General features: G+C 41.9%; 1 protein-coding gene across 5 annotated transcripts in view; it reads left to right on the forward strand.

The window, feature by feature from the left end:
- The window catches only part of LOC121288695 (CREB-binding protein-like), a 162,456-nt gene that overhangs the window by 104,692 nt on the left and 29,905 nt on the right, over positions 1 to 27,859 (forward strand). For 3 of the 5 annotated variants that reach the window (XM_041207434.1, XM_041207435.1, XM_041207438.1), the window contains 4 exons: positions 14,424 to 14,663; positions 15,621 to 15,709; positions 22,604 to 22,684; positions 22,837 to 22,884. In XM_041207434.1, coding sequence (XP_041063368.1) covers positions 14,424 to 14,663; positions 15,621 to 15,709; positions 22,604 to 22,684; positions 22,837 to 22,884 — 458 coding nt within the window. The remainder of the gene's footprint in view (positions 1 to 14,423; positions 14,664 to 15,620; positions 15,710 to 22,603; positions 22,685 to 22,836; positions 22,885 to 27,859) is intronic. The other 2 variants (XM_041207436.1, XM_041207437.1) reach the window with 1 other exon arrangement.

A 27,859-nucleotide genomic window follows, 5' to 3' on the forward strand; every position in this document is an offset into this window, starting at 1 on the left:
GTTATAAAGTGCTAGAATCCATTATTAAGGAGGTCATAGCAGGATACTTAGATAATGACAATTTGATCAGGCAGCCAACATGCCTTTGTGAAAGGGAAATCGTGTTTAACTAATCTGTTAGTTTTTTTGACAAAGTAACATTCAAGGTGGACAAAGGGAAACTGGTAGGTGGTCAAACAGTTTAGGCTCATACCCATTGGAATTTAGAAGAATAAGAGTTGATCTTATTGAAATATATAAGGTCCTGAGGGGACCTGGAGGATGTATCCCCTTGTGGGGAGACTAAAGCTAGAAGACATAGTTTAAAAATAAGAGGTCTCCCTTTCAAGACAGAGATGAGGAGAAACTTTTTCTCCTAAAGCGTTGTTGGTGTGTGGAGTTCCCCAAAAAGTAGTGGAGGCTGGGTCTTTGAATTTATTTAAGGCAGAGTTAAGACAGATTTTAGTTAGGCAAGGGAATTGAGGGTTATGGGGGGAAAGACAGGAAATTGGAGCTGAGACCATAACCAGATCAGCCATGATCTTATTGAATTGTGGAGCAGGCACGGAAGGCTAAATGGGCTACTACTGCTTCTATGTCCCTATGTTCTTAAATTTATCGCCCTGCCTTGTTCAAATCAGACGGTCTGAAGCTTTCAAAGAGCAATAGTCAGACCAGATAGTTTCCATAGATGGTGAGAAAATAAAGGGACCATTGTGTAAGCATATTGCTTATGTCATAGCTAAATTCAGCAATCTCAAGCTAATTTCTATTGGTTCAACTAGCTAAGCTTAATGATGACTACAAAAAAATGCATTACCTGCTACTATTTGTTTACTCTTCTACTGTTCAGCAAATGTAGTTGACAATTAAAGCGTACATCTAGTTTAGTGTTCTGCCTCCTTAAGGTTAAACAAGTAGCTGAAATCCCAAGGCATTCTATAAGTTTATCTTGATACAGAGGCAAATGAAAATGTTCTCTGGAACAAAAGGACTTAGGGCCCACCTAGGGAGTAGCCTAAAAGAGTCAAAATATTTTGAGTAAAAAATAATAAACCCAAAAACATGAAGGCGGCAAAAAGATGGCAGCTTGTGACTGAGTGCATAAATGTGGTAAGTGAGGGAGCTTTAAGGGTTGATCTCTTTCTAAAATCTAGTCAAGTTTGCATTTAGATTAACTGTAACAGTAAATTAGTCAGTGATAAACAAGATCCCTGCCTAGAGGTACCTACAAGATAGTTAATTAGGTTACTAGTTTAGAACTGGTTTCCTAGCCAGCAGTGGTTGACACGTCCCACTGGAATCTGAGCTGGTAAAAATACAAGTGGTTTAGGACACACTGAAAGTAAGCCGCAGGAAGGTGGCAACTCCAGCCTGAGTGCAGCAAGACTAATTGCTTAAGAATTCAGTGCAGTGAGGGAGGAGGTGCTGTCCTGGCCTTCTACAAAAGTGAGTGATTCATGAGAGAGTCAGAGACAAGTGAGACCTGAGAATTGAAGCTCTGAGGCATTAATTAGGTGTGCAGATAGGTAAATGGTGCATTTTAAGTTTTTTAAAAAATCTCTAAACTGAGACAGTAGTTTAAACCAATTCTGGGGAGATATAAGTTTCATATTAAATTTAAGCATAACTGAACTCCATAATATAATGTTAAGTGATGCTCTAAAACTTGAAACCTAATTAGTCAAATAAAAACAAAGTGAGGATGGCAGGACACGTGATGTGTTGCAGCTGTAGCATGGGGGAGCTGGTGGATACTAGCGTGATCCACAGCAACCACATCAGTAATTGTTTACAGCTTGAGGAACTTTGGCTGCGAGTTGGAGCTGGAGTCTGAGCTGTGGACATTGAAATACATCAGGGAAGGGAAAGTTACTTGACACTTTGTCCTAGGAGACAATCACACCTCCTTAGGCTAAGCACTTCAGATTTGGGCTGTGGTCAGAGACAAGAGACAGATATGCAGATCCAGAAAGTAGCAATGGAGGAGCTTCAACCCTTGCAATTTTCCAACAGGCTCAAGATTCTTGCAGGGACTACAGAGAGGATGAGCAAACTGACCATGGCATTGTGGTGCAGGAGACCTTTCAAGTGTGGGGGACAAAAAAAGGAATATAATTGTAGCAGGAGACAGTATAGTTAGATGGATAGAGACTCTTTTTCTGCAATTGGGAAAATGAGCCTTGAAGGTTATGTGGTAAGAGTGAGGTGTGGTGAGGTGAGAGTGCCCTTGACATCAAGGCTGCATTTGACCAAGTGTTGCATCAAGGAGCCCGAGCAAAACTGGAGTCAGTGAGAATTGGGGAGAACTCTCCATTGGTTGGAGTCATACCTAACACAAAGGAAGATGGTTGTGGTAGTTAGAGGTCAGTCATCCCAGCTCCAGGACCACACTGCAGGAGTTCATCAAGGTAGTGTCCTTAGCCCAACCATCTTCAGCTGCTTCATCAATGACCTTCCTTCTGTCGTAAGGTCAGAAATGGGGATGTTCAGTGGTGATTGCCCAATGCTTACCATTCGTGACTTCTCAGATACTGAAGCAGTCCATGTCCAAATGTAGCAAAACCTGGACAATACCCAGGTTTGGGCTGAGAAGTGGCAAGTAACATTCGTGCCACACAAATGCCAGGCAATGGCCACCTCCAAGAGAGAATTCAGCCATCGCCACATGACATTCAATGGCACTACCATCTCCGAATCCCCCACTATCAACATCCTGGGGGTTTCCATTGACCAGAAACTGAACTGGACTAGCCATATAAATGCTGTGGCTACAAGAGCAGGTCAGAGGCTAGGAATCCTGTGACGCGTAACTCACCTCCTGACTCCTCAAAGCCTCCGTCTACAAGGCACAAGTCAGGAGTGTGATGGAAGACTCCCCACTTGCTTGGATGAGTGCAGCTCCCACGACACTCAAGAAGCTTGACACCATCCAGGACAAAGCAGCCTGCTTGATTGGCACCACGTCCACATTCACTCTCTCCACCACAGTGGCAGTGGCAGCAGTGTGTACCATCTACAAGATGCACTGCAGGATTTCTCCAAGGCTTCTTAGACAGCACCTTCCAAACTCAGGATCACTACCATCTAGAGGGACAAGGGCAGCAGATAGGTGGGAACGCCACCACCTGGAAGTTCCCCACCAAATCACTCACCATCCTGACATCATTGGGTCAAAATCCTGGAACTCCCTTCCTAACAACACAGTGGGTGTACCTACACCAAAGGAACTGCAGCACTTCAAGAAGGCAACTCACCACCACCTTCTCAAGGGCATTTAGGGATGGGCATTAAATGCTGGCCCAGCCAGCAAAGCCCACATCCCGTGAATGAATTAAAAAAAAATGTTGCCTGTCGGTGCTGGTATTAAGGACATCTCCTCAGAACTGGAGAGGAACTTGCGAGTGGAAGGAAAGGATCCAGTTGTCATGGTCCACATGGGTACCAACAACAGGACTAAGAAAGAGTTTCTGCTGAGAGAGTATGAGCTGTAAGGATTAAATTAAAAAGTAGAACCACATTATATTCCATTTGCCCACTCACTAAGTCTGCCTGAATAATCTTTGGATTACTAACTGAGCTACTAGCAAATTGGCATAGGGTAAATAAGATCAGAGAGTTGAAAGCATGACTCAAAGATTAATGTGGGAGAAATGGGTTTCGATTCATGGGACACTGGCACTAGTACTGGGGAAAGAGGGAGCTGTACTGTTGGGACGGCCTTCACCTGAACCGTGCTGGGGCCAGTGTACTGGTGAATCATATAACTATAGCTGTAGAGAGTGCTTTAAATGAATAGTGGGGTGGGGAGAAGGTTCACATGAGGGGAGATTTAAAAAGTTAAAGAGAGGACAAGGCAGTAGTGCAGGGTAGCGATCCAGGTAATGATTACCAGTGTGTGATAGGAAGGGACAGAGCATATAAACATCAATGCACCAGCAAAGTAAGGTCTGAAGGGAAAAATGTAAAAAGACAAAATTGAAGGCTTCTTATCTCAATGCACAGAGCTTTTGTAATGAAACAAAGCTAGGTGGGAACGTGTATTGTGAGAAAGATGCAAAGCGGCTTCGAGGGGATTTGGGCAGACTTAGTGAGTGGCAAGAACATGGCAGATGGAATATGAAAAATGTGAGATTATCCATTTTGGTAGGAGGAACAATGTACAGAGTATTTCTTAAATGGCGAGAGATTATAAAGTGTGAATGTATAAAGAGACTTGGGTGTCCTCATCAATAAGTCACTGAAAGTTAACATGCAGGTACAGCAAGCAATTAGGAAGGCTGATGGTATGTTAGCCCTTATCATAGGATTTGAGTACAGGAGTAGTGAAGTCTTGCTTCAGTTGTATAGAACCTTGGTTAGATTGCACCTGGAGTACTCTGTGTGCAGTTTTGGTCCTCTTACCTTAGGGAGGATATTATTTCCATAGAGGCGGGTGCAGTGAAGGTTCCCCAGACTTGTTCCTAGGACCTGTCCTATGAAGAGAGATTGGGAAAATTGGGCCTGTATTCTCTAGAGCTTTGAAGGCTGAGAGGTGATCTCATTGAAACCTACAAAACACTTAAAGGGATATACAGGGTAGATGCAGGTAAGATGGTTTCCTCTGATTGGGAGATCTAGAATCACAGAAAATCACAGTGCAGAAGAGGTCCTTCGGCCCATGGAGTCTACACCGACACGTGAGAAAAATCTAACCTACCTACCTAATCCCATTTACCAGCACTTGGCCCATAGCCTTGAATGTTATGATGTGCCAGGTGCTCATCCAGGTACTTCTTAAAGGATGTGAGGCAACCCGCCTCGACCACCCTCCCAGGCAGCGCATTCCAGACTGTCACCACCCTCTGGATAAAAAATTTTTCCTCACATCCCCCTTCAACCTCCTGCCCCTCACCTTGAACTTATGTCTCCTGTGACTGACTCTTCAACTAAGGGGAACAGCGGCTCCCTGTCCACCCTATCCATGCCCCTCATAATCTTGCACACATCGATCAGGTCGCCCCTCAGTCTTCTCTGCTCCAACAAAAACAATCCAAGTCTATCCAACCTCTCTTCATAACTTAAATGTTTCATTCCAGGCAACATCCTGGCGAATCTCCTCTGCACTCCCTCCAGTGCAATCACATCCTTCCTATAATGTGGCGACCAGAACTGCACACACTACTCCAGCTGTGGCCTCATTAAGTTCTATACAACTCCAGCATGACCTCCCTACTTTTGTAATCTGTGCCTCGATTGATAAAGGCAAGTGTTCCATATGCCTTTTTAACCACCCCACTAACATGCCCCTCCGCCTTCAGAGATCTATGGCCACACACACCAAGTTCCCTTTGTTCCTCAGAACTTCCTAGTGTAATGCCATTCATTGAATACTTCCTTGTCAAATTACTCCTTCCAAAGTGTATCACCTCACACTTTTCAGGGTTAAATTCCATCTGCCACTTATCTGCCCATTTGACCATCCCGTCTCTGTCTTCCTGTAGCCCAAGACACTCAACCTCACTGTTAACCACCCAGCCAATCTTTGTGTCATCCGCAAACTTACTAACCCCCCACATAGTCATCTATGTCATTTATATAAATGTCAAATAATAGGGGACCCAGCACAGATCCCTGTGGTACGCCACTGGACACTGGCTTCCAGTCACTAAAGCATCCTTTTGCCATCACCCTCTGACTCTTACAACTAAGCCAATTTTGAATCCACCTTATCAAATTACCCTGTATCCCATGTACCTTTGCCTTCTTTGTAAGTCTCCCATATGGGACCTTCAGAGATCTATGGCCACACACACCAAGGTCCCTTTGTTCCTCAAAACTTCTTAGTGTCATGCTGTTCATTGAATACTTCCATGTCAAATTACTCCTTCCAAAGTGTATCACCTCACACTTTTCAGGGTTAGATTCCATCTGCCACTTATCTGCCCATTTGACCATCCCTTGTCAAAGGCTTTGCTGAAATCCATATAAACTACATCAACAGCACTACCCTCATCTATACACCTGGTCACCTCCTCAAAAAATTCAATCAAATTTGTTAGACATGACCTCCCTCTGACAAAGCCATGCTGACTATCCCTGATCAAACCTTGCCTCTCCAAGTGGAGATATATTCTCTCCTTCAGAATTTTCTCCAATAGTTTCCCTACCACTGACGTGAGACTCACTGGCCTGTAGTTCCCTGGCTTATCTCTGCAGCCCTTCTTAAATAATGGAACCACATTAGCTGTTCTCCAAACCTCTGGCACCTCCCCCATGGCCAGAGAGGAATTAAAAAATTTGGGTCAGAGCCCCTGCGATCTCCTCCCTTGCCTTCCTCAGCAGTCTGGGACATAAATATCCGGACCTGGAGATTTGTCCACTTTTAAGCCTGCCAACACCTCCAATACCTTGTCACTCCCTATATCAATTTGCTTAAGAACCTCGCAGTCTCCCCAGGTTCGATACCTTCATCCTCATTCTATTAGGTGAAGACGGATGTGAAGTATTCATTCAACACTCTAGCGATGCCCTCTGGCTCCACCCATAGATTGCCCCCTTGATCCCTTATGGGCCCCACCCACTCTTTCCCTGGTTATCCTCTTCCCATTGATATAGAACCAGGGGACATAATTTCAAAATAAGGGGGAAGCCACTTAAGACAGAAATAATTTTTCATACTCAGAGGGTTGTGAATCTTTGGAATTGTCTACCCCTGAGGGTTGTGGAAGCCCAGCCATTGGGTATGTTTAAAGCTGAGATTGACAGATTTCTAAATAGCAATGATATAAAGGGATATGGGGATAGTGTGGGAGAAAGGCATTGAAGTGGACAATCATCCATGATCGTATTGAATGGCAGAGCAGGCTCGATGGGCTGAATGGCCTACTCCTCCTATGTTCCTATGATAGCACAAATAGAAATAAATGAGTATGATATGATAGCCATAGAGACATGGTTGTAAAGTGACCACTGTTGGGACTTGAACATTCAAGAGCATTTAACATTTCAGAAGGGCATGAAGAAAGGAAAAGGAGGTGAGATTCCTTTGTTAATCAAAGACAAGATCAATACAGTAGTGAGAAATGATCTTGGTTTGGAAGATCAAAGTGTAGAATCAATTTGGGTGGGGATAAGAATTAGCTAAGGAAAGAAAGTGGGAGTGGTTTGTAGGCACCCTGACACTGTAGGACAGAGTATAAGCCAGGACTTGATGGGGGCTTGTGAAAAAGATACTGCAATAATCATGGGTGATTTCAACTTTCATATATACTGCATGAATCAAATTTGCAAAGGTAGCCTGGAGGACGAGTTCATAAGAGTATTTGGGACAACTTCTTGGAACAACATGTCCTGGAACCAACCAGGGGAGCAGGCTATTTTAAACCTGGTAACGTGTAATGAGACAGGATTAATAAATGATCTCATGATAAAGGACCCTCTAGGTAAGAGTGATCATAACATGATAGAGTTTCACATTCAGCTTGAGAGTGGGAAATTTAGGTCTGAATCTATTGCCTTAAATAAAGACAGTTGCAAGGTTATGAAGACAGAGTTGGCTAAAGTGACTGGGAAAATAGGTTAAAAGGTAAGACTGTAGAGGAGCAGTGACAGATATTTAAGGAGATATCTAATAACTCTCAAAAAATGTATACTCCATTGAGAAAGAAAAACTCTGAGAAGGATGCACTGTCCGTGGCTAACTGAGGAAGTTAAGAATGGTATCAGATTGAAAGATATACAATGCTGCAAAGATCAGTGGTAGGGCAGAAGATTGGGAAATTTTTAGAAACCAGCAAAGGATGACTAAAAAAAATGATAGAAACGGAAAGTAAAAGCTTCTACAAGTATATAAAAAGGAAAAGAGTAGCTTGGTCCTTTAGAGTGTGAGACTGGGGAATTAATAATGGGCAACAAGAAAAATGGCACAGACTTTGAACAAGTATTTTGTATCTGTCTTCATAGTAGAATACACAGAAAACATCCCAAGAATAGTAGAATAGCAGGGCGCAAAAAGGGAGAGAGGAACTTAAAACATCATGATCACGAGAGGAGAAGTCCTAGGAGAAACTAATGGGACTAAAGGCTGACAAATCCCCTGGATCTGATGGCCTACTTCCTAGGGTCTTAAACGATGTGGCTGCAGAGATAGTGAGTGCATTGGTAGACATCTTCCAAAATTCCCTAGATTTTGGAAACATCCCAGCAGATTGAAAAACCAAAAATGTAATACCTCTATTCAAGAAAGGGGGGAGCGAGGAAGCAGTTAACTATAGGCCAGTTACTCCCAACATCTGACATTGGGAATATGCTAGAATCCATTATTAAGGAGGTAGTGGTAGGACATTTAGAAAATCATAATGCAGGTAGACAGAGTCAACATGGTTTTGTGAAAGGAAAATATTGTCTGGCAAATTCATTAGAGTTCTTTGAGGGTAGATAAAGGGGAACCAGTAGATGTAGTGTATTTGGATTTCCAAAAAGGCATTCGATAAGGTGCCACATAAAAGGTTACTGCAGAAGATTAGAGTTCATGGTGTTGGGGATAATATATTAACATAGATAGAGGATTGACTAACTTAACACGAAACAGAGTTAGGATAAATGGGTCAGTTTCAGGTTGGCAAACTAACTAGTGGAGTGCTGCAGGTATCAGTGCTAGGTCCTCAACTATTTACAATCTATATTCATGACTTGGATGGAGGGGCCAATTATATTGTAGCCAAATTTGCTGGTGACACAAAGGTAGGTAGGAAAGCAAGCTGTGAGAAGGATGCAAAGAGTCTGCAAAGGGATATCAGTAGGTTAAGTAAGTGGGCAAAAATTTGGCAGATGGAATATGATGTGGGAAATTGTGAGCTTATCCACCTTGGCTGGAAGAACAGAAAAGCAGAATATTATTTATATGGAGAGAACTTGCAGAATGCTGCAGCACTGAGGGATTTGGGCGTCCTTGTACATGAATCACAAAATGTTAGCATGTAGGTACAGCAAGTAATTAGGAAGGCAAGTGGAATGTTGGCTTTATTGGAAGGGGGTATAAAAGTAGGGAAGTGTTGTTGGTCATTGATGAGCTCGCATCTAGAGTACTGTGTACAGTTTTGGCCTCCTTACTTAAGGAAGGATATACTTGTTATGACCGAAGCAGTTGGTAAAGCAGAGTTATTTAAAATTCCCAGAGGGAAACCTTAAACAACTGTCATAATCTATAATTTTAAGTGTCATGGTTGAGATGCAACTCTAAATTCAGGAATCAGACCACCAGTTCTCGAGATTTTACATTAGAGTAAATGAAACATTTTATTACTTTACACAGGTTAAAATACATATATACATGGCTTCAAATTACTGCTGTCATAACTTCTAACAAATTCCCAAATTAATCTCCATTAAGGAAACAGCAACCCATAGACTTAACCAGAGACCAAGCAAAGCATTTTCACCTTATAAATTCAAAATGAGGTTCTTTTCACTTTGGTTGCTGTGGAGCCAGTTGAGGATTTACAGCTGCCTTTTGATCTCACATTGCCTCTGTTCTGCACACTCTGAAACTGCTGAAGTTATACCTACCAGCCCTATTGAATGCTAATTCTCATTGTATCAACAACCTCTGAACTAAACCTCTCTAACAATAAAACCCCTTTCATAGTACCAATTTTAATAGTAAAATAAACATATTACTTGTTAGCTGCTAGTTAGGCATCAAGTTTTCACCCTACTTCTTGAATGGTCTGTTCAAAAAATGCAAATGCACGCTATCTGTTTTACATATCAAAACTAGTGCACATCAAAGCACCCAGACTAGCTGGCTTTAATCCAATTAAGACACACCCACAGATTAAACCTCTATTTTAAAAGAAAAATATCTTCCAATAATATTACATACATTAATAGCTTCACAACATACTTGCAATGGAAGCAGTTCAGAGAAAGTTCACTATGCTGATTCTTGTCATGAAGGTGTTGTCTAATGAGGAAAGGTTGAGCAGGTTGGGCTGTACTCATTGGAGTTCAGAAGAATGAGAGGTGACCTCAGTGAAACATATGTTTCTGAAGGGGCTTGACAGGGTAGATGTGAGAGGATGTATCCTACCGTGGGGGAATCTAGAACTGGGAGTGCAATTAAAAATAAGAGTTCTCCTATTTAAGAGTGAGATGAAGTATAATTTCTTCTGTCAGAGGATTGTTAGTCTTTGGAATTCTCTTCCTCAGAGAGCAGAGGAAGCTAAGTCATTGATTATATTCAAGTCTGACAGGCAGATTTTTGATTGACAAGGGAGCCAAGGGTTATGGAGGACAGGCAGGAAAGTGAAGTTATGGCCATAGTCAGATCAACCATGACCTTATTGAATGGTAGAGCAGGCTTGATGGGCTGAATGACCTACTCCTGGTCATTTTATTATTATCTTATGATCTTATGAAAGTGTGCTTTTGCTTCAGGGTGTATAAAATTAAGTGAAAGGCAGGATGGTAATAGGAGCATCAAGGCTATCAAGAATATTGGATGTAAGCAACTTTCTGTGTGTCAATAATCAAAACAAAAACAGAATTACCTGGAAAAACTCAGCAGGTCTGGCAGCATCGGCGGAGAAGAAAAGAGTTGACGTTTCGAGTCCTCATGACCCTTCGACAGAACTAGGTGAATCCCAGGAAGGGTTGAAATATAAGCTGGTTTAAGGTGGTGGTGGTGTGTGTGTGTGTGTGTGGGGGTGGGGGTGGGGGTGGGGTGGGGGGCGGTGAGAAGTGGAGGGGGGTGGTGTGGTTGGAGGCAAAAGCAGTGATAGAAGCAGATCATCAAAAGATGTCACAGACGGCAGAACAAAAGAACACATAGGTGTCGAAGTTGGTGATTTTATCTAAACGAATGTGCTAATTAAGAATGGATGATAGGGCACTCAAGGTATAGCTCTAGTGGGGGTGGGGGGAGCATAAAAGATTTAAAAATATTTAAAAATAATGGAAATAGGAGGGAAAAAGAAAAATCTATATAATTTATTGGAAAAAAAATAAAAGGAAGGGGGAAGAAACAGAAAGGGGGTGGGGATAGAAGAGGGAGGTCAAGACCTAAAGTTGTTGAATTCAATATTCAGTCCGGAAGGCTGTAAAGTGCCTAGTCGGAAGATGAGGTGTTGTTCCTCCAGTTTGCGTTGGGCTTCACTGGAACAATGCAGCAAGCCAAGGACAGACATGTGGGCAAGAGAGCAGGGTGGAGTGTTGAAATGGCAAGCGACAGGGAGGTTTGGGTCATTCTTGCGGACAGACCGCAGGTGTTCTGCAAAGCAGTCGCCCAGTTTACGTTTGGTCTCTCCAATGTAGAGGAGACTGCATTGGGAGCAACAAATGCAGTAGACTAAGTTGGGGGAAATGCAAGTGAAATGTTGCTTCACTTGAAAGGAGTGTTTGGGCCCTTGGACGGTGAGGAGAGAAGAAGTGAAGGGGCTGATGTTACATCTTTTGCATGGGCATGGGGAGGTGCCATAGCAAGGGGTTGGGGAGTAGGGGGTGATGGAGGAGTGGACCAGGATGTCCCGGAGGGAACGATCGCTACGGAATGCCGACAGTGGGGGTGAAGGGAAGATGTGTTTGGTAGTGGCATCATGCTGGAGTTGGCGGAAATGGCGGAGGATGATCCTTTGAATGCGGAGGCTGGTGGGGTGATAAGTGAGGACAAGGGGGACCCTATCATGTTTCTGGGAGGGAGGAGAAGGCGTGAGGGCGGATGCGCGGGAGATGGGCCGGACACGGTTGAGGGCCCTGTCAACGACCGTGGGTGGATAACCTCGGTTAAGGAAGAAGGAGGACATGTCAGAGGAACTGTTTTTGAAGGTAGCATCATCGGAACAGATGCGACGGAGGCGAAGGAACTGAGAGAATGGGATGGAGTCCTTACAGGAAGCGGGGTGTGAGGAGCTGTAGTCAAGGTAGCTGTGGGAATCGGTAGGCTTGTAATGGATATTAGTGGACAGTCTATCACCAGAGATTGAGACAGAGAGGTTAAGGAAGGGAAGGGAAGTGTCAGAGATGGACCACGTGAAAATGATGGAGGGGTGGAGATTGGAAGCAAAATTAATAAATTTTTCCAAGTCCCGACGAGAGCACGAAGCAGCACCGAAGTAATCATCGATGTACCGGAGAAAGAGTTGTGGAAGGGGGCCGGAGTAGGACTGGAACAAGGAATGTTCCACATACCCCATAAAGAGACAGGCATAGCTGGGGACCATGCGGGTACCCATAGCCACACCTTTTATTTGGAGGAAGCGAGAGGAGTTGAAGGAGAAATTGTTGTGTGAGAACAAGTTCAGCCAGACAGAGGAGAGTAGTGGTGGATGGGGATTGTTCGGGCCTCTGTTCGAGGAAGAAGCTAAGGGCCCTCAGGCCATCCTGGTGGGGGATGGAGGTGTAGAGGGATTGGACGTCCATGGTGAAGAGGAAGCGGTTGGGGCCAGGGAACTGGAAATTGTTGTTGTGACGTAAGGTGTCAGAGGAATCATGGATGTAGGTGGGAAGGGACTGGACAAGGGGAGAGAGAAGGGAGTCAAGATAACGATAGATGTGTTCTGTGGGGCAGGAGCAAGCTGACACGATCGGTCTACCGGGACAGTTCTGTTTGTGGATTTTGGGTAGGAGGTAGAAGCGGGCCGTCCGAGGTTGGGTGACTATCAGGTTGGAAGCTGTGGGAGGAAGATCCCCAGAGGAGATGAGGTCAGTGACAGTCCTGGAAACAATGGCTTGATGTTCAGAGGTGGGGTCATGGTCCAGGGAGAGGTAGGAGGAAGTGTCTGTGAGTTGATGCTCAGCCTCTGCGAGGTAGAGGTCAGTGCGCCAATAATCAAGTTGCCTTTAAATAGTCATTTGGTACTACAGGACTTGAGTATTCCTGAAAAAAGAGACTTTTTTTGTCTAGGCTTTACATCTTGCACTCATCAGGACAATTTGCAATTTGGCATTATCTTGTGTATTGTCCTGATGAGTGCAAGATGAAAAGCTTCAACAAAAAAAGCCTCTCTTTTTCAGTAATACTCAAATAGACTTTCCTCATTCTACAGCTTCTTATGAACATATGCCCGCAAGGGCCACTCAGCTCCCGACCTCATTACAGCCTTGTTCCAAACATGGACAAAAGAGCTGAACTCAAGAGGTGAGGTGAGAGTGATTGCCCTTGACATCAAGACAGCGTTTGACCACATATGGCATCAAGGAGCCCTAGCAAGTCAGTGAGAATCGGGGAAAACTCTCCTCTGGCTGGAGTCATACCTAGCACAAAGGAGGATGGTTGTTGGAAGTCAATCATCTCAGTCCCGGAACATTGCTGCAGGAGTTCCTCAAGCTAGTGTCCTAGGCCCAACCGTCTTTAGCCGCTTCATCAATGACTTTTCCTCCATCATAAGGTCAGAAGTGGAGATATTCACTGATGATTGCACATTCACTGATGATTGCACAATATTCACCACTCGCAACTCCTCAGGCACTGAAGCAATACGTGTCCATATGCAGCAAGATCTGGACAACATTCAGACTTGGGCTGATTTAGTGGCAAGTAACATTTGTGCCACGCAAGTGCAAGGCAATGACCATCTCCAACAAGAGAGCATCTAACCACTTGACATTCAATGGCATTGCCATCTTTGAATCCCCCTCTATCAACACCCTGGGGGTTACCATTGACTAGAAACTGAACTGGATCAGCAGCGAGTAATTCAACTCCTGACTCCCCAATGCCTGTCCACATAAGGCACAAACCAGGAGCGTGATAGAATGCTCTCCACTTGCCTGGATGAGTGCAGTTCCAACAACATTCAAGAAGCTTGACATCATCCAAGACAAAGCAGCCCGCTTCATTGGCACCCCATCGAGCAGCTTCAGCATTCATTCCCTCCACCACCGATGCACAGTGGCAGCAGTGTGTACTATCTACAAGATGCACTGCAGCAACTCATCAAGCCTCTTTCAACAGCACCTTCCAAACCCATGATGTCTAACACTTCGAAGGGCAGCAGATGCATGAGAATGTTGCCATGCAGGTTCCCCTCCAAGCCACACATCATCCTGACTTGGAGCTATATTGCAGTTCCTTCACTGTCACTGGGTCAAAATCCTTGAACTCCCTTTCTAACAGCACCATTGGTCTATCTACACCGTGTGGACTGCATCAATTCAAGAAGGCGGCACACCACGGCCACCTCAATTAGGGATGGACAATCAATGCTGACCTAGCCAGCGACGCCCACACCCCGTGAAAGAAATTTTTTAAATCCTGATTTTAAAACAAAGATTCACGGTTTCCAAAATCTGCAGCCATGCTTCTCTCAAACTGAAAAATAAATATGGTGCTTCAGGTTTTGATTTGAAACTCCCAATGGAGATTGTGTCATTCTTGAAGACTGTAGAGCGCTGTGATTTTGGTTACTGAATGGATGTTGTTTCTTTTCTCCCCATCCCCCTGCTTCACCCCACATTCTTCAAAGGATTATTTTGACATAGTGAAGAATCCTATGGACCTATCAACAATAAAACGCAAGCTGGACACTGGGCAGTACCAGGAGCCATGGCAGTATGTGGAAGATGTATGGCTGATGTTCAACAATGCATGGTTGTACAACCGCAAGACCTCACGTGTATATAAATACTGTACAAAATTGGCTGAGGTCTTTGAGCTGGAAATTGATCCAGTCATGCAATCTCTTGGCTACTGCTGTGGACGGAAGGTAAGAATATTTATAAAAAATGTAAACTACTTCATGCTTTTAATAAAATTAGTTGATTAAGCTATAATTGAAGAAATATAGTTTGTATTAAATTCCCACCACTTTTTCTATGATGTCACGTGCTATTATCCACCTTTTTCATTACAAAGTTCTAGCTGTACAGGAGTGTAGGATTGCAGAGACAAGTATTATTTCTTCAACAACAGGAACACTGAATAAAGTTTGAGCAATCTCCTTACCCATTCTCTTCTCCCAACATACTTCCTCTTACATTTTCAACAAGACGCTTCTGGATATTTGCTGGCCTCCTCTCTCTAAAGATTGAAGCTGTGGGATGAATTTGACTCAGGCAATTTTTCCTCCTAAAGATCTCCAATACTAGTAGAAAAATGAGTTAAAACTAGGAAATTGGGGAGCTTCATCAATGATAATAGGAGTGTGGAATAAATTGCCAATAAAGACAACTGAAGTTAATAGCTTAAATCTGCTTACAGGACAACTAGATGCGTTTCTAGAGAAGAGATGGTGTTAAGGAACATCATGAGGGTGGAGCAGGTCAGATCATCATCAAAAAGATGGAGTAGTGAGGCCTAATGGCCGCCTGTGCCTGAAAAATTTTCAGTTCTTGATACTTGAAGTGGAAAATTGTTATACATAACCAGTAACTCTCACCCTGGTGAACTTTAGGCTTTGTATGGTGAATACCTACATGGTCTACCCTAGCCATGCATATAATTTTATTGGAGCTGTGCATTTCTCCCTATTTTTACAGCCCATATCCTGCATTAAATTTAGCACAGTTAAAACTAGTAAGAAACACAATTGGTTCATGTCACTCGCTACATATTTCATGCAGAGATGAGAAGACTGAAGCTCCTGCTTTTAAGATGTTTGCATCTGAACCGGAGTACTGCAGTGCAGATCACATTAATTTGTTGTTTTGCCTTTTCTCTACAGTATGAGTTCTCTCCTCAGACATTGTGCTGCTATGGAAAACAGCTGTGTACAATCCCTCGCGATGCCACATATTTCAGTTATCAGAACAGGTAAGGAAGTGGAGGCTAAATATTGTGTTGAGGGAAAGAAGGGAGGGCAGCAGAGATGCAGATAAGAAATTATTCTCCTTCCAGTGACAAACCAAGTTCATTACCTGGCTACAGGGAAACTTTAGGAAAGTGTGATGCTTTCATTAGGCTTCTTGTATTTACCATTTATGTGCAATTACATTAGAAATGTAGGATTAATCAAAGCTATAGGATGGAAGCCGATTAATTTGGACCCAATGAGAGGTGTGATTGTGAGCTGTTTAAGGTTCTGATTTGTGACAGATTTATTATCTTGGTCCTTGTTTTGCCCTACATGCTTCGGAGCTTGTACTAAATGTACTTGTATAGGTTAGTGTGCACAAAAGAGTGCTTTTTGGCTGACTATTTGTAGGATACATTTTATGTGTTTTTGGATTTGAAATATTGTTTCAAGAGTTCCAAAGATATATATTTAACTTTCTCTGCCTTAACTGTATCAAAGGGGGAGCAATGAAAATTTATGATTTTGTCTGCGAGTTTAATGAAACTTAATGAATTTTCTTTGTCATATTACGGTTGCCTTTTAGAATTCAGACTGCTGAGAGATGTGTTTTCAATGTCTGGGAATGTTGGTTTTCAGAAACCAAAGCTCATTTTGAAAATGAATTTGCAGGCTCACTCTTTCTGCTCAGCTCCAAAGTATGATCCTAAAAGCTTGCATTCTGTTTTATAATCCTTGTTCCACGTGGATGTGTAGCATTAACACTGATAAGTTAATGGGTTGTTTTATAGCTTGGGGACTAAAATTTTTAGCAACTGAAATAGCACCCTGTCAAATAGAGCAGAGAAAGAAAGCAGAGTGCTAAATGAAATGAAACATGCTGGGGTTGGAGGAATTGATATTTATTGAGTTGCTGTCAAAAATGTCAGTTTGTTTCTTTGTGCTTCTGGCAATCAATATTTATATTTTTATTTTGGTTGTGAAAGTTAAAGAATGAAGATTTGAACAGATGGGCATTTGCCTGTTTGCATTAACTCTGATGTATTTCAGTGTCTTTATGGATAATTGCCTCAACCATTATCAAGTGTCTGTCTGATTAGAGAATTTTTGTCAGTAGTGTGTCAGGTCCCCGGTTACAACTGTTAATATAAATTATCAATATTTCTAATTGCTACAGTCAGTAATGTTTTAAAGTCTTGTTCACTGTTTGCTCTTTAAATTATTCCACCTATCCCTGTCTGAAAAAAATATTGTCTCATATTTGAGGTAGCTGTTCTAAAATCTTGTTCCTGTAGCATAGATTTTCTATCCTAGGTCACTATTCCATCCTCAGCCTCTTTATGTGATGTTGGTTATGGGAGAGGTCACAGTGGTCCAGGAATAGCTCGATTCACTTTAATGGTGGCTAGCACTTGAGATCAGCTGGGAAGCTGATCCAGAATCACCCAGCCCTATAGGAGGAATGAAATGACAGGCTTGTGCTGCATCACATATTAGATAAGTAGATCACTTGAAATTGAAACATAGATAAAATGGTAATGGCTGAATTTAGCATTAGCCCTCCAAAGAGCTGACTAAATCAACCAGTATTCCAGTTGCTAATTCACAGTCCAAAATTGTATATTTATGTTAATATCATAGATAAGACAAAGACAGTTGAGACACTATCTTGTTTTTAATCTTGACTGTGGAGCATTTGATGTATTTGTGTATGTTTCAACCCATTTGAAATCATTTTTAAATTTAGCCCCCAATAATGGCATGAAATAGTAGCAATTAGAGGGATGCATAAAATGGGAATCGTGTGTGGTGACTCAGGTGATTTAGCCAGTTAATGCACATGGTTTGTCATCCAAGGTTTCCAGTTACCAGTTCTTGAGTTAGGGAATCTGTTTGAGATTGATGTCGCCAAACCTTTAAACGCATTGTCTAATGCCAGCCTGCTTTTGTTGCTATGTTGAACTCAGCAGTACTTTGTGTGCAGAGCTGTGGCTGTATGAGCTGCTGGACGGGAAAAAAAATCATAGGCAAGGTTTTAATTGGCACCAGCAAGGAATTCAAGGTGTATTGGATCCCAGATATTGTTCTCTGTTATTTTACTTTTAAAACTTATATCTGTACTTCAAGTAAGCACTGTGCATGGACCATTTTGTCACCAAGAATCTATCCGACTGCAGGGTACAGCCTGTAAATGAATGATTTGCTTCAGCCACTCTCTAACATTACTGAATAATTTGCAGGGTTTACATTGTCTTTGGTAATAAATGTCATGACTAACACCTCTTATGCTGGAGGCCATTTTATTTGCCAAATTAAATGGGAAATATTGAGTCACAAGTGAGGGGCATTAACCACAAATGTGCACAGTACTGTAGCAATTCAGATACTGGCAGTGTTACAAGATGGCGTTAATGTGTTGCAGGTGCCATAATATAACTGTGCACATATACACAGTGTCATCTCCAAATCTCACCCAAACTTTCAAAAACAATTCTGCAATTACCCAGCCAAATGATCTGCATCCGTTCTTAATCAAATTAACCAAAGTTCTTTAGAAATTTGACTCAGCTGAGCAGGATGTGTCCCCGTGAGCAGCAACTTTGCCAGTTGAGCAGATACCGCACTACCATTTTGATGTTTTTTAGTGGGTAATGATTGAAGGAAAATTCAGAATTATATTAAAAGTGGATCTAGATGAAAACACACTAGCTTGATTTTAGTTTTGACTGCCAGAAGTTTTGTGTCAAATGGCTATACACATGGAAGAGAGAAGTTTTAAGTCATATGCTATTGGAACTAAATTAAATGCTCTTTTTCTTCCAGAATGCGTGCATGTCAATTCACTGCTGTTATTTGAGTGAGACTGTGTGTTTGTATGTGATACCTGCGTGTTGTACACATAGATGAATGATCTTGCTGGTGCCATTCAGAACCTTGCAGTAAGGCAGGAGCTTGGGTGTGTGTGCATGAGGGAGCCAACAAGAGGGCGTCAGCTCACGCTCTTCATCCACCTATTGGTTGTTTCTTGTTTATTTATGGTCATGTGGACACAGGTGAATTCACAGCAGTGCCAAGCTTTTACAAGAAAGCAGTGTCTAGTTATAACCATGGACAATAATATTTTTCTAAGAATGGAATAACCTTTTGAAAGTGTGGTTCCAGTAAATGTTACAGGAATTTGCCTTTATATAAGAACCCTCTACAATTTAGTATCTGTTTGATATCAAGGATTGTACTCAAATTTATTAGGGTACAGCCTGGTCTTTTGAAAGCAGATATTAAACGGATTTGGACAGGTTCGCAACCCTTCCTTTTGGTGAACTCAGAACACTCAGCATTTTGAGTTGCTGAATATAGGAGTCCCAAAGAAAATAAAGGACTTGGATCACTTAACAGCATCTACTTTAAGTGTGTTAATTACACTGGTGACTTTTCACTAGCAAAATTCATTGTAACCTCTGTGACATTGAATAGTTCAATTTGCTATATTACTTGTAACCTCAAATGCATTTAAAATCCTGTTGCCAAATAATAATTGTTTCTTTCTGATGATGTATTATTGTAAATCACAATCTACATAATACTCTATTTAAAATAAGATTTGCTAGAAAATTACACTTTTTACAGGAACCACACAATATTTGCTTAGGCCTAAGGGTGCCACAATAATGAGAATAATTATTTAATTGCAGTTAACTTTTGTTTTGGTAAAATTGTTACTTGGGTTCGGCAGCTGTAGGAATATTTGAAATGTCCCTTAAACAGTTGTGCGGCACTTGTTTCAGTTCTGAAACTAAGTTAAATCACTGAGAGCTTAGATGCCGCTGTTGAGTGCTTGTCAACATAGAGAATTTGCTCTATATACAGATTATTAGCTAATGCAGTAAAATGTTCTGGAAGTTGCGTTTTGTCATAATTTTGCTGCAACAGAAATATTGGAAAGAATTACAACTCTGGAGCAAATGTTGCAATATAACCAACCTCTTCATAGAAAGGTTACCCTGAATATATAAGGCCCCAGTAATAAACTTTCCAAAACTTTATCCTGTGAAGCAAATGTATTCTATTGATGTCCATCTTGAGGCTTTTCAAAAATAGTTTGATTTTTGAATATTGTTTTTCTTTAGTGAAATTTATGAGCTGCTGATATTACAGAGCTGTGGACAACACCAGAGGACCATGTTTTTCTCCAAACAAGTCTAAGGCACAGCAGGCTTGTCTAAGTTGTGAGAAAATCTAGCACGAGTAAAAGGTGGCAACCACAGCTGATGTTTATTTCCATCATGGAAGCAGTAGAGTCACAGGAAACTATAGGTCAACAGCCTACAATTCCCTATATCATGACACCTTCCTAGAATTATGTGCATGCAGGGTTAACTGTGCACAAGTACACCTTGCAGCCCAACCTGTACTACACAGAAAAGGCAATTCAGCCTCTTCTTGTGGTACTAATAACTAAACCACAAATACATGAAAAACAGAACTGCAAAGTAATTCTGCTTTCAATAACCCAATGTGGTAGGTATTGTTAGAGCAGGGGCAAATCTTTAATTATGTATACATGTTCCTAATTTATAAATCTCTCAAACTCTGGATTTGTTGTGATGTTAGATTCTTGAATTGTGGCACCCATGGTTCTAATGTAGATTTTACAAGATTTGCATATACCTGCTGCGTAATATTTGGTACTGCTTTGTGGATGCATTCACATTCCCTTTGCTTACCCCTCACCTTCAAACTCCCGTGAATCTTTGTCTTGCATAGTTACCCTCACTTTTACTACAGGTGACCAGATTCGCTTTGTTCTGTGGCCACGCAGCTTATCGCAGCCCAGCCAGCTTCTTAGTTATTTTATTATTCAAATTTTTAGCACGCATTTGGGTTTTCTAATGGTCCAGAGTGCACAGCAGAGTGGTATTCATTTTGATTTAGAAATCAACAACTGCGTCCAGTTTAAGGAGCTGAATTGTAAATGATCCAAATTTTACATTGAAGTTTTTGGTTTTTGAGAAATTTCCTGACTTTTAAAATAAAAGCAAAACTGGAAAAGGATAACAAAAAATTACATTGCAAGTAGAAAAACTAAAAGCAAGTGACTGGAGCTAAGGAATAGGAAAAGGCCATTCAGTCCCCTGTTCTGTCATTCAGTTAGATGATGGCTGATCCATACCTCAATTCCATTTATCCACCTTTGCTCCAGTTTCCTTGATACCTTTATCTAACAAATTCTCGATCAATCTTACTATGAAATTGATCCCCAGCATCCACAGCCTTGTAGAGGAGAAAGTTCCATATTCCTGCTACGCCCCTGCTTCCACTGCAAGCAATCTTTGCAGTGGTTTTCCCAGAGAGGTTTTTGTTGAAAAAGTATGCCCATTTTAAGGTTTTTCAATATGTTTGCCAGGCAGATACAAGATGTAGTCACCTTCATTTTGGCCTACCCAGCCGTTGCTCTTTGTTCAACACTAGTGAGTCTTGGGTGACTAGTTGAGATGGAAACAGGGCCACTTAATCACATAGTCTGCAAATCAGCTTTGAGCTTAACCTTGCATGGGATGCACTGGCAAATCTCATCTATTTGCTGATTTTTTTTTTTTTACAGAAAAAATACACACCCAAGAGATAGGTGGTAAAATATTATTTGCAGTGGTTGGTCCAAAATAGACACCTCTAGTAACAAGCACTCATGATAGTTCAGAAACTCCAAATGCTATATATTACATGACATTCAAATATTTTGAGGATTTGAATGATGCCATGTATATTTATAATTTCTGTCAGTTTTATATAATTCTATTGCAAGTAGTCTGTCCTATTTTGGCAATGTGTTTGCCAAGGCATTCAGTGGAATGCCTGGATGCAGGAGACTGGCCGTTTTTAGAGGGTGACTAAATTTATTTGAGGGAGGGGCACTTAAAGAACAAGTTTGGAGGGTTTTTTTTAATAAAACTTTAGTTACCGAATACTCCATGAAATGTTCTGAACTTGGGCATAATTCGCTTATACATTGCAAATTTCCTCTGTCTGTGGCAATGGTGTTTGACCTCTGTCTTACCTGCCTGCTAATTCCATTGAGGCCAGGTTTCTCCCGTTGAACAAAGCATTCCGCCCAGGAGCATTCTTAACAAAGTACAATACCTGAGCCATAAGATACTTTCTAAGGTCTCTTATGATCATGATTTTGCAACCCAAAATTATGCATCTCACCTAAGCAATCAAACCACGCCGGGCACCAGAAATGAGCAGGAAGGAAGCTGCATGCCACCACTTATGTGGGCAAAATTTCCAACCTGTCGATCGAATTTCTGCTCAGCAGCATGCAGTTCAGAATATTGATCAAGGATTCAGCTAAGCAAACTGTATCATAATGTACTTAAGGAAGTCCTTATTAAGCCATTGGCAATTAAGTGAAAAATTAAAAGTAAATATAAACCTACTGGGGCTCATTGTAATATGGGTTATTACCCTGCTATGCAAGCACAGGAACCATAAACAAGCCCAAGAACATGCTAAAAATTGATTGATAAAAACACTAGTAATCCAAATGATGCAACATGCCCATGAATCAAATTTTAAGGATTTAATTATGTAGTGGTGTTGCTTTTTAACCTATCCAATGAGACCAAATGCTAATCTATGCTTTGCCTTGGCTTTCTGCTCTGTGTTGTCTTGGTGTTCCGTCTTACTTTGTCTGTGCTGTTTGTTCCTCCCCTTTTTATCTTAACCCTCCCCACCCCATTGTCCACATTGACCTGACCCAACCTGGTAAAACACTGACCTATAATCTCATCAATCAACCAACCAATCCTCTCGCCGTGGTGATCTGCCCTCCTCTGTGATTGGTGGCTCCGTTGCTGGGCTGGCTGTGTTGTGTGGACGAGCAGTTCACCCAAATATGGCCTTCTTGCTGACAGGTATCACTTCTGTGAGAAGTGCTTCAATGAAATCCAAGGCGACAGTGTCACTCTGGGTGACGATCCTGCACAACCACAAACGTAAGTAAGAACTTTACTTGTTTCCTATATGTTGCCATTTCCTGTGTAAAATGGAATTAGCATTGGCCACCTCAACCTTTTTGTGTCCACATTTTTCAACAAATATATCCTGACCTGAGAGCTTGTTTTTCCAAATATCCCCTGCTGTGCAGGACTGGAGCATGTTTGGAAACGTGGCCTAGGATGAATAACACTGAAAGGTTGGTGGGAAACTTTTATTTTACCTATTTCACTATTGCATTTGCTGAAAATTAGCAGTGGTTCTTCTATAGATTAAAAATACTCCAGTCAAAATGTATTGTGCATTGGACTCTAACCTCTAAGCCAATCTGTGCAAAGGAAGGTGCTTTTGAATTTTTACATCTTCCATCCAAATGTGAAATTCAGAACTTTTTTGACCATTGGGACAGCTCTTATAACTTGTAGGTATTCAATCTCTGGAATGCTAGTCATGTCTGCAGTGCAACTTGTCATGTTAAACATTCAAGTTGTCTCAGATGAAATTAACTTGAATATTGCACACAGCCAAGCTGAGAATTTTCCTCATTTGAAATGGCCTGAGTTTAATGTCATTTACTCTGCACCTTGCTCAGATGTCCAATTTCCTAACTTGTTTTGCTTTCATTTATCTTCCATCCACACCAAATAAGCTGCTGTTAAGATTGGGAAAAACTACTGAGACACTGTCCAGTTAAGAGTTTGGCACCTTGAACAGTAATTCCCTTTTGCCAAAGAAGTGTGTCTCTGCTCTATTGGAAAGGTCCCAACAGAAGAAAGAAATGGTGCATATACCACCTTGGTTCTTCTGTCAGCCATGGCTCAGTTAGTAGAACTCTTGAGTCATAAGGTTCCAGTTTCAAGTCCCACTCTAGGGCTTGAAACAAAAATCAAGGCTAACATTCCAGTACAGTACTGAGGGAGTGCTGCACTGTCGGAATTGCAGTACTTGGGATGAGGCATCAGACCGAGGCCTCAACTATCTGCTTGGGGTAGATGTTAAAGATCCCGTAGTACTATTTTGAAGAAGAGCATGGGAGTTATCCTTGGTGTCCTGGCCAATAGTTAATCCTGAATCAGCATCGCAAAAGAACAGGATTATCTGGTCAATATCACATTGCTGTTTGTGGGAGTTTGCTGTGCGCAATTTGGCTGCCGCATTTCCTACAACACAAGAGTGACTACATTTCAAAAGGACTTCATTGGCTGTAAAGAACTTTGGGGCATCCAGTGGTTCTAAAAAGTGCTATATAAATGTAATTCTTTCTTTCCTTCCCATTGGCAGTAACCTTTTATACTAGAAAATGTTGTATTCAACCTATCTAAGCAGTCCTGTGTCTTTCTGAATAGTTCTAAAAGTTTTGAAATTAGTTCTTGCCTTTTTAAGCAAGATTTTTCACTTTGAATTGACGTTGGTGACTTTACAAAGTTATCAACATCAACTGGTCTCCGAACCAAACGTTATGATTTTTGCATTCGAAATTAGCCTACTTCTACGTTCAGCTCATTCAGACTTTGGTACCAATTTTAAGATCTGCCCATTTTGACTAGAGCACTGTACAATTTCACAATAGCAACCTCCCATTTGCGTTCTACTGACTGTACAGTATAATTCATCTTACTTTCTATTTTGTAACCACTGTAGCATTATGTACCGAGTATACTAACAGCCCAGGATATATTTTGATTTTAACCGTTGCCTAGTTTGGCACAATGTTCACATCACCTTTTTTCCCAACATGGCCTCATGTCAGCATCTTACACAATTTTCTAACTTTTGCTCACTTTGTGGAACACCCAAACTAGCTGTAGGTGTCCAGGCACTTTAAATAGCTTGAGTTCAGAGCATTTTTTTAAGCACTCGCCCTCCTTCTGTGGGTAAAATCATTGTAATGAAGTACATAATTACATAACACCTTAACACTGATTAATTTCAAAAGTAATTCATTGTGTAAAGAATGTTGTATAGAACTTTTATGGTTCTATATAAATGCAAGTTTATTTCAAAGTATTCAGCTCCTGCTGCTGTAAATCAGGACTATCAGATATAGTTCTGGTCTTGAAAGCCAATATCATCTTTACTGTTTAAATCCTTTGAGCAGGGTTGGCATCTAGTCACATGAGTAGACCTTGTGCCTAGATACAGCCCATCTTACTTTCAATAAATGATGTAGCCCAGAAATAGACTTGTGGCAACCTTCTATCCTGCTGTAAAATTAATCAAGACAGACAAACAATATTGTGAGGTGATTTTTCGATATCATGAGTTAAGGACATTTCTCTACTTGTTTGTACAATTCTCTCATATCCAATATCATCCTTAAAATCCAGCCAGGAATGACAACAACTGCACCAACCATAATCACAGAAGACTTTTTTGACCTGTTGAAATTCATTGTCAGCTCACTCAGCTAACATGCCATGCAGATGGTACAAAGTTGGGTGGGAATGCAAGCTGTGGAGAGGACGCAAAGAGGCTGAAAAAAGATATACATTACTTTCACATGATCCATCACTGACATTTCCCTACCCTTCCTTGACCTCTCTGTCTCAATTTCTGGTGGTAGACTATCCACCAATATTCAATACAAGCCCACCGACTCCCATAACTACCTTGACTACAGCTCCTCACACCCTGCTTCCTGTAAGGACTTTATCCCATTCTCTCAGTTCCTTCGCCTCTGGCATTATCGGAACAGATGCATCACTTTCCAAAACAGTTCTTCTGACATGTCTTCCTTCTTCCTTAACCGAGGTTTTCCACCCACGGTGGTTGACAGGGCCCTCAACCGTGTCTGACCCATCTCCCACGCATCTGCCCTCATACCTTCCTCTCCCTCCCAGAATCATGATAGGGTCCCCCTTGTCCTCACTTATCACCCCACCAGCCGCCGCATTCAAAGGATCATCCTGCACCATATCCGCCAACTTCAGCATGATAGCATGATGCCACCACCAAACACACCTCCCTTCAAACCCCCCCCCACCCCCCCCAACCAAACCGTCGGCATTCCATAGGGACTGTTCCCTCCGGGACACCCTGGTCCACTCCTCCATCACCCCCTACACTTCAACCCCCTCCCACAGAACCTTCCCATGCAACCACAGAAGGTGCGACACCTGCCCCTTTACCTCCCCCCTCCTCACCGTCCAAGAGCCCAAACACTCCTTTCAAGTGAAGCAGCACTTCACTTGCACTTCCCTCAATTTAGCCTGCTGCATTTGCTGCTCCAAATGCAGTCTCCTCTACATTGGAGAGACCAAACGCAGACTGGGTGACCACTTTGCGGAATACCTTCAGTCTGTCCGCAAGTATGACCCAGACCTCCCTGTTGTTTGCCATTTAAACACACCACCCTGCTCTCATGCCCACATGTCCGTCCTTGGCCTGCTGCAATGTTCCAGTGAAACTCAACACAAACTGGAGGAACAGCACCTCATCTTCCGATTAGGCACTTTACAACCTTCCACATTTAACATTGAGCTCAACGACTTCAGATCATGAACTCTCTGCTCCATCCTCACCCCTTTTTGATCCCCTTTTTTCAAATATATATATATGTTTTTTTTTAATATATTTTTCTTTTCCCACCTATTTCTATTATTATTTTTTAAATTTATTTTCATTCATTGTTTTATCCCCACCTTTTAGCCTATTTTGATCCCCTCCCCCCACCTCACCCCCACTAGGGCCATCTGTCACTTGCTCATCCTGCTTTCCACCCTTAATGTCACCATTAGCACATCCTTTAGCTAATATCACCACCGTCAACACCCCTTTGACCTTTTGTTTAAGACAATCTCTCCTTTGCCTCCGCCTATCACTGGCCCTCTATGCAGCTTCACTTGTCCAGCCCCCCTTAAACAGCTTATATTTTACCACATTTCTATTTCTCTTTAGTTCTGATGAAGAGTCATACAGACTCGAAATGTTAACTCTGTCTTTCTCACCACAATGCAGTCAGACCTGCTGAGTTTTCCCAGCAATTTTTGTTTTTGTTTCAGATTTCCAGCATCCCCAGTATTTTGCTTTTATGAAAAAAGATATATACTGGTTATGTGGGTGGGCAACAGGCGGCAGATGAATTATAATGCGGGGAAGTGGAGATTATTCACTTTGCTCGTAAGAATAAAAAAGCAGAATACTTTTTAAAAGGCATTAAGTTTGTAAATGCTGATTCTCAGAGACACTTGGCTATACTCATAGAAGGAACACACATTAGCATGCAGGTACAGCAAGCAATTAGGATAACAAATTACATGTTGGCCTTTATTGCAAGGGGATTGGAGTACAAGAATAAAGAAGTCTTGCTACAAATATACATGGTTTTGGTGAGATCACACCTAGAATAATGTGTGTAGTTTTGGCCTCCATGTTTAAGGAAGGATATCCTTGCATTGGACGCAGTACAGTCAAGGTTCACTAGATTGGTTCCTGGAATGAGAGAGTTGTCCTTTGTTGAGCGGCAGAGTAAATTGGATCTGTACTCCCTGGAGTTTAGGAGAATGAGAACTGATTTCATTGAAACGTTCAAGATTATGAAGGGGCCTGACAGGGTAGATAGTGAGAGGTTTCCTCTGACTGGAGAATATAGAGCACAGTGACACAGTCTCAGGATGAGGGGGTCGATCATTTAGGACCAAGATTAGGAGAAATTTCTTCATTCAAAAGGTTGTGGAATCTTTGGAATTCTCTGTCTCAGAAGGTTGTGGATGTACCATTATTGAATATATTCAGAGCTGAGATGGACAGATGTAATCTGCCCCTCGGGGAATCAAGGGATATGGGGAGCGGGTAGTAAAGTGGAGTTGAAACCAAAGATCAGTCATGATCATATTGAATGGCAGAACAGGCTCAATGAGCCATGTGGCCTTCTACTCCTATCTGTTATGTCTTAGATGGAGGACCTGGTATACCTCTGGACACACAGGACTTCCATGTCATGGTATTGCTCTTAAAACGGCCATACTAGTTGCCTGGTATATCCACCCTTCACGTCTGCACACCCAGTTGTTCTCTCGAAATGCTTATACAGTATTTAAAAGTTTTACAGAGCAAATCAGAAAGCATTGCTGTCAGGACAATTGCAGTTTCTTGATCGTGAAGTCCCACCTGTTGTCACATTCTAGTTTGCAAAAGGTCCATGTAGCAATTCATATCATCGAACCTTGCACACA

Source organism: Carcharodon carcharias, chromosome 15 (assembly GCF_017639515.1).
Source record: "Carcharodon carcharias isolate sCarCar2 chromosome 15, sCarCar2.pri, whole genome shotgun sequence".
NCBI classification, from domain to species: domain Eukaryota; kingdom Metazoa; phylum Chordata; class Chondrichthyes; order Lamniformes; family Lamnidae; genus Carcharodon; species Carcharodon carcharias.